This window comes from Triplophysa dalaica, chromosome 15, assembly GCF_015846415.1.
Source record: "Triplophysa dalaica isolate WHDGS20190420 chromosome 15, ASM1584641v1, whole genome shotgun sequence".
In the NCBI taxonomy this organism is placed as follows: Eukaryota; Metazoa; Chordata; class Actinopteri; order Cypriniformes; family Nemacheilidae; genus Triplophysa; species Triplophysa dalaica.
This window is the reverse complement of record NC_079556.1, coordinates 10869172-10882445: the sequence shown is the minus strand read 5'-3', so window position 1 is coordinate 10882445 and position 13274 is coordinate 10869172. Positions and strand designations below refer to the sequence as shown.

The window sequence follows — 13274 nt, the reverse complement described above, 5'->3', positions numbered from 1 at the left end:
CTCAAATATTTTTTTTCAATGCTCCTTTAATGGCCAATAAAGGCCTTTAAATTTAAATGGTACATTCAGCACAATAATTTGTTGTAGGTGCTTTTCCATTTCTTCCATTCTAAGCACTTCGAGTGAAATGCTATGTTTTGTGCACAGCAGCTCCACATACAGTACAACAGGTAAAAAGCAACTTGTAGTTTGTGTAAACTTTATTTAAGTAAGAAATGTATTGGTTCTGTGTCTGATGCTACCTGTTGTTTTATCTCTTGAATCTTGCTTTCCTCTTTTTCCAGACTGTGTCCGTGTTTTTTTAGAAATCCTTCAATGTGCCTTGGTGGTTATAATTGTATTAGCATTCAAAAAGCATTTTAGAACATTGCTTCCAAAAATGACTCTAATCTAAGCACATACCATTTAACCTCAGTATTAGGTTCCATCGCATAGCGCTCTTGTAGAAATTGTTGTAGTTCTGGATCTTTTGGTTCTAACATGCTCAGGACTTCACAGGCAGCAATGCGCACACAGGGCTCCTCCTCCAGATGTAGAGCCCACATCAACAACTTCTTGAGCGCTGTGGTCATGCAACCTATTTTTCCCAAAGCTTTATTTAAAACAGGAAAATAGTAACATTCAATGTTAGACGTAATATTAGTGCATGTCATAAAAGAGGTTTGTGTTCAAATTAATATTTAAGTTAGTAACTGTTAGTATGAGGGTTGGTTGTCACAATAAACTGGCACTATAACAAGATATTAAAAACATTAGAATAGGTATTGTTTTTTAAACTACACATGATCATTTAAATAATTCAGAACTCACTTAAAAGTTTGCTCAAGTCACAAAGTTTAAACATTCTGACTTTTCCTCTCCCTATATCCATATATTGAGTATAGTTGGCTTAAAAAAAACGCATATAAAATAAACAAAATTAAAATGAATTTGACAATGCATTATTCATTCAAAAAACATGCTTTTGGCTTCAGAAGTTTAAATATAGTGCACCACTCATATAAACATACTTTTATGTGCTTTCTTTTTACACAATCAATGTTTTGCCTTTGAGTTTTATGGAAGTCTTTACAGTTCTGGAATTTTTTAAGGGTAAATAATGACATAACCTTTTACATTTAAGGTGAACTATCCCTTTAAGTAACATGGTGCAATTTAAATACGTTTAACATAAATGTCTTTCATTGCAACCGTTCTGGAGCTTACCATTAATCGCCTCCACTTTTACTTCCCATAATGGGTCATTCTGCATCAAGTTAATTAGCTGATCCAGGACCTGTGAACACATTTTATTAGCCATGAAATGAATGCGGTCATTCAAAGTAACCCTCAGGCAATATGCAATTTCCAATCTGCTATTTTATAAAAGATCACAAGTTTTCCTCTAATATTGTCTATTCCTCATACTAAGCTTAATTTCTCACCGCCTGGTCTTCAATCATCAGAGTTGCTGCAGTCAAGCACGCTTGTGTTCGCACAGCCACATAATCATCATTAAAGCACTGCAGAAAACTGGGCAGTAGCTTGGGTGTCATTATGTTAAGCTGATCAATGAATTTTAGCGCTTCTAATCGCAGAACATTTGGACCCTCCTTGAGCTTCACACTATGGAAAAATTGTTTGTTAGGAATAAGTTAAATAGATGCAGAAGCCATAAATCAGATTGTAAAGCATTTTGCCTATAGGTCAGATTCATCTGTTGGGTCAATAACCTCAGCTCATTTTGCAGAACCGTGTCCATGTCCAGTTTACTCAGAGTGTGAGCTGCAGCCTTACGAACATCACAACTCCAGTCATTCCACATCATGTGGATCAGTTTGCTGCAAAGATCCTGCACAAAAGGAATTTTGATCAGAATGTTTGACATTCACTGTGTAGGTAAGAATAATAGACGTATACGCTACAATAGCATGGAAGAAAGTATTATTTAACAGTTATTTAGCAGAATATTATGTTTTTCTATTGAAAGTATGTTTTCCACAGCTGTCTGTCTTTGTATATGGAAAGAGCAACCTAGACGTTTTCCCTTCTTAAGTCACACTATGACAGAATGTTCACTTTTAGGTGAACTGTCTCTTTAAGAATTAATATCATAATACCTTATTGATTGGACCTCTGAGCTGTGCAATGCTTTTACAAGCCTGAAAACGAGTTCTCCAATTACCGTTGTTTAATTCTTCAGCCAGAAGAGAGCGCACTAGAGTCTGAATAAGAATAAACATTTGATAAAAATAACTATTTATTGTGAATAAGACAAAGTTGTGCAGTACAGTGCACACAGGTCATAAAACATACAGAAATAGAGACACACCAAAAAGAGACACTTACAGATTTTCTGCTAATTCTGGAGAGCAAAACCATCGACTGCTTTCGATCTGAAGGAGAATCACAGATGAAGTGCTGGGACAAAAGTCTCTGTATGACAGCTTGACCTATATCGCCGTGTATCGCCAGGCACTGTGCCGCCATCCAGCTGTCGGCACCTGTGCCTGAAAGGTCTGAGTCACAACAAGTCATACTCATTTTTAGTGAACATCTCTAGGTCAGATTTCTCGTTTGTGTTTTTGGTTATTTAAGTACAATACATAAGATATCTTGAGAGATTTTGTTAATACCGTTCACCTTGTTTTAATGCGCTTTGTATTATGTCTTTGGCTTTGGAGTTAGGAGTCCTTATGACATACTGGCACACTGCAGCAGCCATCTGAACTCTCCTCACAGGGTCATCAAGAGCTGAGACAATAAGATCTTGCAGTTCTTGATCTTCTGCCCGCGCTTTCCATCTCTCACATTGAGCTAGAAAAAATTTACTAGGGTTACTTTAATGTATGTTTTATAAAGAACCCTTTAAAATGTCTAACTGATGTGATGCCAAAACTATAGTGATTAGTGCAGTGTAGTCGTGAAACTCAAAAACATATAATCATATAAAAATATTATATTATCATTTAGATAATTGCATTAGAGCAAAGGTCACACATACTGATCCAATTGTATGAATCATTTAAAGGCATTGATGTAAATGTATATTCTATGTTATGTTATGTTATGTTATGTTGTGTTGTGTTGTGTTATGTTATGTTATGTATTGTTTTGTTTTGTTTTGTTATGTTATGTTATGTTATGTTATGTTATGTTATGTTATGTTATGTTTTGTTATATTATCACTTAGATAATTGCATTAATGCAAAGGTCAAATATAAATTATGTTATATTACATATTGGATTTTACACATTGAAAATGGCTGATGTCTTAGCTGACAGATTAACCTACTTCACCTGGCTCACGATTCTGCTGTAGTCCATGAACTGCTCCTGAAGCACAAGTTATGATGGCCTCCAGCCGCACAGAATAATTAGGATCAATAAGAGCCTTTTTTAGACCCTCAGTGGTCACACTGTGCAAGGGCAACTCTAGATGAAAGACAATCATTATCCAAAATCCATTTCCATGAGAGCTATTCATGCAATTGCAATATTATTATAACTATACATATCCAAAGTGTTGTTTGTGTTTGAATATTTACAGCAAAAAAATCGAGAAAATCTAGTTTTGGAAAAATAATGAAAAAGAAGGATCTACTGACTGATGTTCCAAAACCTTCTCCACTTGTCCACTGCATAGTGAAGAGAGGAGAGTTCTGGCACATGCTTGCAGTGAATCAGCTGTTTAGTGGAGGTCTCAGGAGGTCTGAGGTCATCCAGCTCAGGGGCATATTCTGGCAGATCCACCTGTGCTTCTCTCACAGAGCTACCTTTACCTGCAAGAGAAGATAAGACGTTCAATATTTAGAGCCACAAATATAAATTAAAGAAATATCTTAATTGTAACAATTATATAAATGTGGTTTTCTGTATGCAATTGGACAACTGGTGTTCGTTTTTACCTCCTTTAATATTAACGAATAAAAACGGTTTATTTTTGTTTACAAACCAATTTCAAGCATTTAAATGTCTTTATAGATCAAAAAGAGTGCAAACCTTTGACAATGCTTGTTTGAAAACCCAGAGCCTGCAAGGCAAATTTCCTAAAACACTTTGAACGTACTTCAGCTCATGCATATTTAATCTTACCTGTGAAGATTTCCTGCTTAGAGTTGCTCTTTGTGTGAAAAACATGACTGCCGTCACATGGATTCTGGATGACCTGCGGATGTGGGGCCTGTGGGATCTCAAAGCGCTTGACACTCACTGTGGTTGCTGTTTTATTTAAGCAATTCTGCACACTCACTGGAAATGACACATGTCCTAAAACCCTGTGCAAGTTCATTTAGGACAGACACAAAATGAAAAGTTCAAGAAAACGTTAGACCTGGCTAGGACTAATTTAAAGTGCATTTTCTAAATGGAAAGCATTGAAAAAGGAAGAGTTTTCTACAATAACCTACCTGTGTTGTTTCCTCAGTGGCAACAGTGGACCAGACTTATTCTGACATTTATCTTTGGGGAACTGCTGGTTGATGAAACCCTGTTCTGTCTTGCCAAGCTTCTTCTGTGCAAACTCCTGACACTTGCTGTTCCTACTCTGAGCTACCCAGTCCTCTGTAGAAGTTTGCGTCAGGCAGGCACATTGCACATTGATCTGCCCTGTCCTTGCTAAGGCATTAAACCTTTTGCTCCGATTGCTATACATTTGAAAAGCCTGCACTGAAACACTGCATGTTTCTCTGGCGAGAGAATTAATGTTGTAATGCATGTCATTGTTTTTATGTTTCTTTACCTTTTTTAATTTGGTGGCTGATGCTAAAGGGCCTGTGGGATGAAAAAGCCCACTAAAATCATGTTTTCCGTATGAAATGGGTCCCATTTCACAGACCACTTCTTCAGAGAAAGAAAGCCCTTGGGTTGCATTATTCAAGAATCGTTTGTAAAGTCGTTTCTCTTTAAACTTATTATGGTTTTCTGGTCTCCACATAGCATCCTGTAAATTCATGGCGTGCGATGAGGAGAAATTCTAAAAAGGGGAACAAAGAGTTAGGAGATTATTTTAAGATCAGTTATTTATATTTCTTTGATAAAACTTTCTGTTACATGAAAGACATGTCAATCAAAATCTGGTTATTTTAAAATGGTCGCATTAGTTATTAATAGAAATCTGGAGGCCTGTTTTTTCCATATCACTACACACTACGCTTTAAACACACAACAAGCTATGATTGAAGAGAAAATCCGTTAACACTTTCCTTAAAGCATGTATGTATAATCCATTATAAAAGTAGTTTTAAAGCATCGTAAAGCATCTTTTAATGCACTGTAATGTCTTATAAATAATTGTTATTACAGTTAACACATTATAACACTTAGCATTTCATTGTTACACTACACATTTTAAATTGTGTATGATTCGTTACAACTAGCCTAATCCATTACAACAAACATTATGAATAATAATAATACATTTAACCCTTTAATAACTCAACAACACATGTTTCAAGGAAAGTGATACCGAAAATCCTCTTGTATCAGCTATGATATCTTTCAGAAAATCCACCAGACGACCACTGAACAAATCACGTCCCACGTCACTGCAATCAATGCACGCGCTGTAGATCGCATTTATGTTACAATGTTACGTGCCATGTTTAGGGGTAACGTTAGAGCAACGTAAACACTTAAAATACCTTTCCAATGTGTCAAGGGGACAAACGAGGTACCGTGCAAAAACAAGTTATTTATTTTAGGACACAAGCGAAATATGCTGAGAAAGCATCTAAAATCAAAGCTTCGACTCCGGCAAGAAGGACACTAGAAGAAAGGGTTTGAATAGGAAAAGATTTGAATAGAGAAAGAAAAGCTGTTCGATGAGTACCTGCACAAAGTTACAGCTCCCATGCAGCGATCTCAGGCCAGACGTTGGCATAGCAACCAGACGCGCTATTTCTGTTGCAGAGCGACTGCCCTTCTCGATTTACAAACACTCTGCTTTCTTTGTCTTTGACTCGTTTAAATAACTCGGTTAGCCCTCATTACAGCAAAACTGTAATCACTAATCGTTGTTTTAAAATAATGTAAAGAATTAATAAATGATGTTAATGATAAAGTTCATTTAGGATGGCCAGTCAACAGGATTAGAAAAGCTACCCCTTTTGTCACAGCTCTATCTATATATAGTCTATAACAGAAATGTATTTTTTAACATGTCCTTTGGATTTGGATATATCATATTTCCATTAATATGCATCATAATTTTAACATCATTTTTATAATTTACTACTTTTAACAAAAACAACTGACAAACAAAAGCATTAGCATTTCCACATAAGAACCATTTAGGCAAATAAAACGGAAACATTTTAGCATCGGCACAAGTTTATTTAGCATTTTTTTTAACAGTCACTGCCATTTTTTACTGCTTTGCTTGCCTGTGGTAGGTATCCGTCCTTTCTGTAAACCAGGCCATACAATTTAGTTTAAAGAGAAAATGTTGAAGCTCATTTAATGAGCCAGATTATTTTTTATTTAATTCCTCACAACAGACACTGGTGGTATCTAAGGTTGTAAATGACCGTATTGCTGTTTCTGGAAACCTCTTCAACGGAACAGTTTTCAACAAGCTGCAAAAACAATAATACAAATTGTCTCAATGTGAGCGAATTGCCATGCACCTTTCTTTTAAATGTTTTGTGGTTAAATTATTTTATCAGACATCACATTCTTTGATGCTAACATACGGTAGCCTATGAATCAAACAATCTGGCATTAACAAAAATATTGAAGAACATTTAGCAATTTTTGCCATAACTAGCTCTCTTAATCTTATAGGTATTTCTTTCCTTCATATTTATTATAAAAACACTTAATATTAAATAATTTTGTTTTCTTCTGCAATTACATGTTTGTTAATTAGATTAATGCTTAACAATCGCACGATCAAGAAATCATACAATTAGACAAGTCAAGAAAACATTTTTACAATCAAAACATATAAACAAACATATGTCATCTCATTCATATAAAGACAAGGGCTAGTTGGCACAAACAATAATTTTAACAAGGCATAATACTGTCCCCTTAACTAACTAATTTCCACTTTAGCTGTTAGGTAAACACGTAAAACAATGAATCCACAATAGAATACAAAAGGTCAACTGAATCTGGAGCTTTTTGAGAAGTAGGCCGACCAAAACAATATTTCAACATTTTTGGACATTTGACATTTTTCCCGTTGTGTTTTAGAATTGTTTAATATTTAACTTCATCCCCACCCAGCTATTGGGGTATGTTATCACAAAAGATGTATGCAATGTGCATCTTCTCAGGGGTAATAATGTTCAATAATGTTGGTTGTTTTTGGTGGCCAAAAATTCATGTGCCTTAATGGACCTACAGAAATAAACCAACCCTGAGATATATTCAATGGAGTAAAAAACATGACAATTAGTCTATATTTGAGTTATATAAAGGCAACATGGCAGCAAGAATATGATTTTGAATGAAATCTTTCTCCACTAAGTGCATTATTTGTGGAAGGCTAAAGTCCAAACTTTTTTCTTGTTGCCTCCCATTCGGTAGCACTGATTGAGTACCGATGTTTACTGCTAGCAGCCGAAAAATGAAAACTCTGCCTTGAATTACTCACCCTCAAGTTGTTGGACAAGCCTAGGACATCTGGTCACGCCTATGGACAGCAAAGTAACACTCTGTGCCCTGAAAGTCAGTTGTGTTGCTCTCTATGGGCAGGAGTCAGAAAGCTCGCGAATCTTAACAAATCTATCTTAATTTGCGTTTCGAAGATGAACAGATTTCCTAGGCTTGTCAAACGACTTGAGGGTGAGTAATTTATGGAAAAAAAAACTTTTTTCGGCAGAGTTCCACTTTAAAGCCAGCATGTGTGTTATTAGACAGTTTTTATCAATTGTTAGTAAAGCAAATTATAAGGGCTGGTGTCTCCTAATGAAATTTGTAAAACTAGCCCTTAGATTTTAAATAATTGTTCAGTGGTGCGCTGAATCAGACACATTTAAAATTTTCACATATTAGCAAACAGCAAAACAATGTTTATGAGAAGTACACTTCATCAATTGTAGACTACGTGATTCCAAAATCACCTTCTGTGTAGTGCAAGTATTTCTTTAGAAAGTCAACTTCAAATCCGCATTAAAGTGAAGTCTCCACACAACAGGAGCCTCTGCGGACATAATACCTTCTCACCTCCGAGGAGTCCCCGCAACCCTCGGGCCGATGTACTATAAGGACCGGAAAAAAGCGAGCATCCTGGTAATTGGGTGGGCTGTCGTTGAGGGCCAGCTGACTGGTGTTAGACCTGCAGCATTGCTCGTCCAGGCAGCAGCGCTCCGTAAGCGTGCTGCTGCGGCTCCTCCACAGTCCCACGGTGCGCCTCGAACCATACATACGACACAGGGAGAAATGGGAGGTGTCCAGGGACAAATGGGAGTGGGATGTGTGTCGTGAGAAGATGGAGGAACAGCTGGAGCTAATGGTTGGCTGTCTTTGTCCACTCTCGTGTCTGCGACAGTGTTCGCAGTTCTGGACCAGCGTTCCGTAGCTCTGGGCTGGGCAACTGCTCAACAAAAAGCGGTTGGAGGAAATACTGCTTCTGCGGTCTGACCCCGAGGCCCCTAGGTTCATCAGCATGGCCTCCGAGTAGCTTGGTATGAGCTGGCGGTTTGAGCGAATGTGCCATTCTAGCTCGGTGCTATCCACCGTTTCTGCTCTCGGTAGACAATAGCGACTGTTCCTCAGAGTAGCAACATCCTCTGGAGATGGGCTGTTGTTGCTGTACTCCAACCCGAAGAGTTTCTCAACTTGGTAGTGAACGAACGCAGTACGGTACTCGATTAGCACTCGAAGCGGCCAGGAGAGCATGAGCAAAGCGGCCATCCAGAACACGACCCGTGAAGTGTACCATGGCAGTCGATCAGGATCTACGTAAGCGATGAGGTGCTCTTTGAAGTCAACGTTCTTCAGGAGCATGCCTTCACGGGCTTCCATGTAGTCATCCAGACCCTCGATTTCAGAGAAGAACCTGGCCCTCTGGTTGAGATAAGCATTTTCAGGTCCCGCTACTGCAAAGCTGAAACACTTGGTGAAATGCAACCGCGTCGCTGCGTGACCCTCCAGCCCGCGTAAGTTATGCGAAACATCCCTCATGCCGCAACGACTGTAGTCAAATTCTCCTTCTGCCACATGTGTGTTAACACGCTCATGGTAAACCTGCATGGTGGTGTAGGCGTCTCCGTTCCTGTACCGTGTTACTTGTCGAGTCCGCCGTACAAAGTGATAACTGATGGCTTTCCACCAGACGCACGGTCGAGCCTGGCGCATACGCAAAACCCTCTCGTACACGCTGTCAACGTTGGCTTTGCACTGGAGCTCGCTGCGGGAGCGGCAATGCCAACATTCCATGAGGTAAACAGCGTAAAGCATGAGCAGAAAAGCCAAAGGGATGAATATATAGCCATCAGAGCAAGGGCTGGCGTTGTATTTCATGGAATGACCTCTGAGAAAGTTCATGGAGGTAGCATGGGACCTACTGGAGGAATCAAAGCTCAGTTTTGTGACTTCAGTGAGTTGACACCAAGCTACGGCACCCAGGCAGCAGTACATGAGCAAGGAAAGAAGGAGGCAGCGCCAGTACGTCTCACGGCACATAGAGGCACTCAAAGACTGCTTTACTGGATGCTGCTACATAGAATGAAAAAGACGCAGAGAGAAATGACAATCAGCACATTGTGGGGCACAATGAAAAGCACTGGAATGAAAGCACTGATTCCTTACATTCAAGCACTGATTGATGTCTAATAACCTCTATAATAAGAGTTTAAAGAGTAAGTAACATATGATTTTTAAGGTCCTACTTTGGTTTGTGGAGTGTCCAACAACACGTTTATGCACATACAAGGTGTAAAAACACTATTATGTAGTAATAATAGGCAGTTATTCTTACCCTACTTCTTGACTGACTCTCAAATGATTCATTCTGCCATTCATCCCTTCCTAGCCTAGTGTCATGGGATTGGACAGATGGTGTAGTCTGTTGTGATTGGTCGAACGGGTTCAGCATGTGCCACAAACGGAGCGCCTACGATCATTACTGGATTACGGTTTACAGGTAGTTGGATATTATATACAGTGTACAGATAGAGATGGCGGGGATTTTACCTTACCAGTTTGATCCCTAGTCTGACGAACTAATATCCGCAGATGATAGGAGATAACAAATGGTCGATAATAGATTGAACACTTTGTAACAAGCAAGGCGGCACGAGATCCGTGAGGGAACGACATCTGTGAGTTGCACCGGTCTCACATCTCTCACAGAGGAGATCGGAAGCATAAAAGGACGTGCGACAGGAGTGTACGATGAGAGAGGACCATGGTTTATTATGTTCATTATGTGGCCGACAGACAACCTTGAGAAAGCTGCCCGCATATTACTTTCGTTTACATTTACATTTACATTTAGGCATTTTGGCAGACGCTTTTATCCAAAGCGACTTACATTGCTTTATCCTATACATTTTACATAGGTATTTCCAATCCCCTGGGATCGAACCCACGTTGTTAACGCAATGCTCTTACCACTGAGCTACAGGAAAGCTTAGTGCTTTGTTTATTTATATTATTATTATTAATTTATTTTTAAAAAAATGAATTGTAACCATTGTTTTCTCAGAAGTTCTTGTTTTTTAAATAAAATGGACTTAGAGTCACAACGTAGAACACAGGTTCTAGACATGATGCACACGTATCACGAACAAGCAACAGTGTTTAGTGAGGAGAGTGAAGTTATCGTGAAAGACCCAACAAAACGTAGGTGGGGACTATTTCTAATGATGAAGATACACGGGGGTTAGAGACTCGAACTAAGTCACGTCTCCTTTGAGTGATTTAGAGTCGACTGCTTTTTGACAAGCCAATAACTTTGTTATTCATTCACCTTCCGACTTACGACTTGGCAGACTGCTTACTTTCAAACAAGGCAACAAAACAGACTGCATGAAATCTAATTTTCATGATCAAATGTTACTTACTCTTTAAGGGCTACAACTGATCTGTGTGGTTAACAACAAGGAATTTAATTTAACATACAAAAAAAGAAACATAAGACATGGAAAACCATTATATATATACTTAAAAATAATAGTTTGTATGTTAACTGTATGTTACTTTTGACAAATCACACACACAACAATTAAACATTATTCTTTCAATAAATCATGATCATTTCCAAGCGTTTCCACTCCAGATTCAATTGGTCAGGCCAGGTTTAACAACCCTATATGTTACTGGAAAGTAAAAAGTGTCTAAATGCTGAACAATGATGGCTAATAAAGTGAGTTCAATGAATTAAACACTAACATTTAAAACTACCGTGATGACTAGAGGTATGTAAAAGTATCTGAGATTCATATGGTATCTCTTCATCAGTTTAGAATTACCGTTAATATACAGCAAGGGTCTGAACATTTCAACAGCTAATACCACCTCTTTTGATATTTATAAGGGTTGAAAGGCTTTTAGGTGAGGGAGTGAGATGGAACATCAATAATGGAAATCTCACATGAAAGAGAATACTGTGACAGAGAAAACAGTCAGCAATTCAAAAGGATATTGTAGAAAAGACAGCTCCTCAATCTCTGGGATAAGTGAAACTTTGGAAATGATATGGTTATGATCTAAGATGCTTTAGCAGATTACAGCTGCCATGACAATGATTTTTATGAATGAATACCAGGCATAAATGCAATTCCATGACCCCTAAAAATGCATCAACCTGCACAGAGAAGAGATGATCTTTCATCAACCTTTGTTATTATATTTAAAAAGAAATGAACCAATGTCACAATTTTAATGTACATTTTTCTAATGGGAATCATGATTGCATATTAAATGTAAAAGACTGTAAATATTCTGTTTGTAATTTGTAAATTAATGATTAAAAAAACATTTTACTACAATACTTTGAAAATCACTTGAACCAATAAATGTGTTAAACGTGAAACTGTTGTACAGCTGAGAAAGTCAAGAGCTCAAGAGAGATGTGGGACAGGCCGAAACCACCATTCAAAAGGGTACAGACGTTTGGTGGATTAAAACTAGTTTTGTCTAATATGTATAACAAATACTGAATAGTTCATAGAGACATAAACATTGCATTTGTGCCTCTAATGCTTTAAACAATGTAAACGGACAATAAAGCATGGAAGTACTGGTGTAAATCACTGTGATAGGAACAGTATATTATCTGTTCCACAATAGCTGTTCTATAATTACATCAGTCTGTTATAGAGATGCTGATCAATGGAGAAAACACATAAACTACACAACTGCAATGAATATGACAACACATTTAGAGCCAATCTTGTCATTCAAATTTTTTATAAATCATTTTACGAAATGATGTCATTATAAAACTGCATTCAACTGCAGTGGCCTTGATTTTATTAGCACCACAAAAATGGAGCAGGGGTTTCAAACATACTTATGCATATATATACACCATTTAGTCTAATTTATATTATAAGTACAAAATCTATGTGTTTTTTCTATGTGCAGTACGTATTCTCTGACTACTGCAAAATGACAAAACAAATTTTATTACAGATGAAATAAAGTTACACATAAATTGAAATCAGAAAAGCCATTGAAGTGCATTAACCTAATGCTTTACTAGTTTCTGTTAATACACTTTTTAATTCATCTTACAACTATTTTCAGACATACGCACATACCTTTACAGTGAATTGCAATATGCTAACCCAATGTAAGAAAATTCTGCAGGCTACCAGGAAATCATCATGTCTCCTACCTCTTCCAGTACATCGAGACTGGCCGGTGTCTCTGCACCACCATCCGGGGTGCTTTGCGCGGTGTCCTCCGCAGTCGTATCAGTTTCCAGATCTAGAGACAACATCCTGTGGCAGGTATGACATTGCACTTAAATATTTGATCTGCAATAAGCCGCTTTTCCTTATAGAAGTCGCTTCAAGACGTTGCATAAACCGGCTCTGCTGTGCTTGGGATGGATGCAAGGGGATCCCCTTCTGGGTGTTCCCATTCAGGCAGACTGGGGGCGGAGACCGCGGGGAGACTGCGGACGACAGAAAAAACTCTATGAAGTCCCATTAACAGCAAAACATCTACGTAAACAATAAAATACTGATTTCATTGAACTGCAAAGACATCGGGTATAATTAAACTGTGCAAATGCGCGTGTTGCAATGTTTAAAACAAATAAATAGTTGTGATCATCATCCATGAAATTCACCATCACCATCTCAACTCATTTTTTCTTAATGCAAATTCCCTGG

General features: G+C 37.9%; 2 protein-coding genes across 6 annotated transcripts; both read right to left on the bottom strand.

The window, feature by feature from the left end:
- Positions 1 to 29: 29 nt before the first annotated feature.
- heatr4 (HEAT repeat containing 4) lies at positions 30 to 7663 on the bottom strand. 5 transcript variants are annotated; one of them, XM_056768459.1, is made up of 15 exons: positions 5810 to 7663; positions 4389 to 4954; positions 4232 to 4256; positions 4075 to 4147; positions 3588 to 3761; positions 3280 to 3414; positions 2623 to 2796; positions 2329 to 2498; positions 2100 to 2204; positions 1713 to 1831; positions 1425 to 1605; positions 1207 to 1276; positions 811 to 888; positions 403 to 592; positions 30 to 321 (listed from the first exon to the last, which is right to left on the bottom strand). In XM_056768459.1, exons 1-15 carry the CDS (start codon positions 5858 to 5860, stop codon positions 201 to 203), a joined length of 2232 nt encoding a protein of 743 aa, XP_056624437.1. In that variant the 5' UTR covers positions 5861 to 7663; the 3' UTR covers positions 30 to 200. The 5 variants fall into 5 exon arrangements, with proteins under 5 accessions (XP_056624437.1, XP_056624438.1, XP_056624434.1 ...); XM_056768460.1 differs by having other exon boundaries at positions 3588 to 3617; XM_056768456.1 differs by having other exon boundaries at positions 4075 to 4256.
- Positions 7660 to 12947, bottom strand: si:dkey-13p1.4 (transmembrane protein 151B). Its single transcript, XM_056768461.1, has 2 exons — positions 12773 to 12947; positions 7660 to 9645 (listed from the first exon to the last, which is right to left on the bottom strand). The coding sequence occupies exons 1-2, from the start codon at positions 12875 to 12877 to the stop codon at positions 8098 to 8100; spliced, it is 1653 nt and encodes a 550-aa protein (XP_056624439.1). The 5' UTR covers positions 12878 to 12947; the 3' UTR covers positions 7660 to 8097.
- Positions 12948 to 13274: the final 327 nt, after the last annotated feature.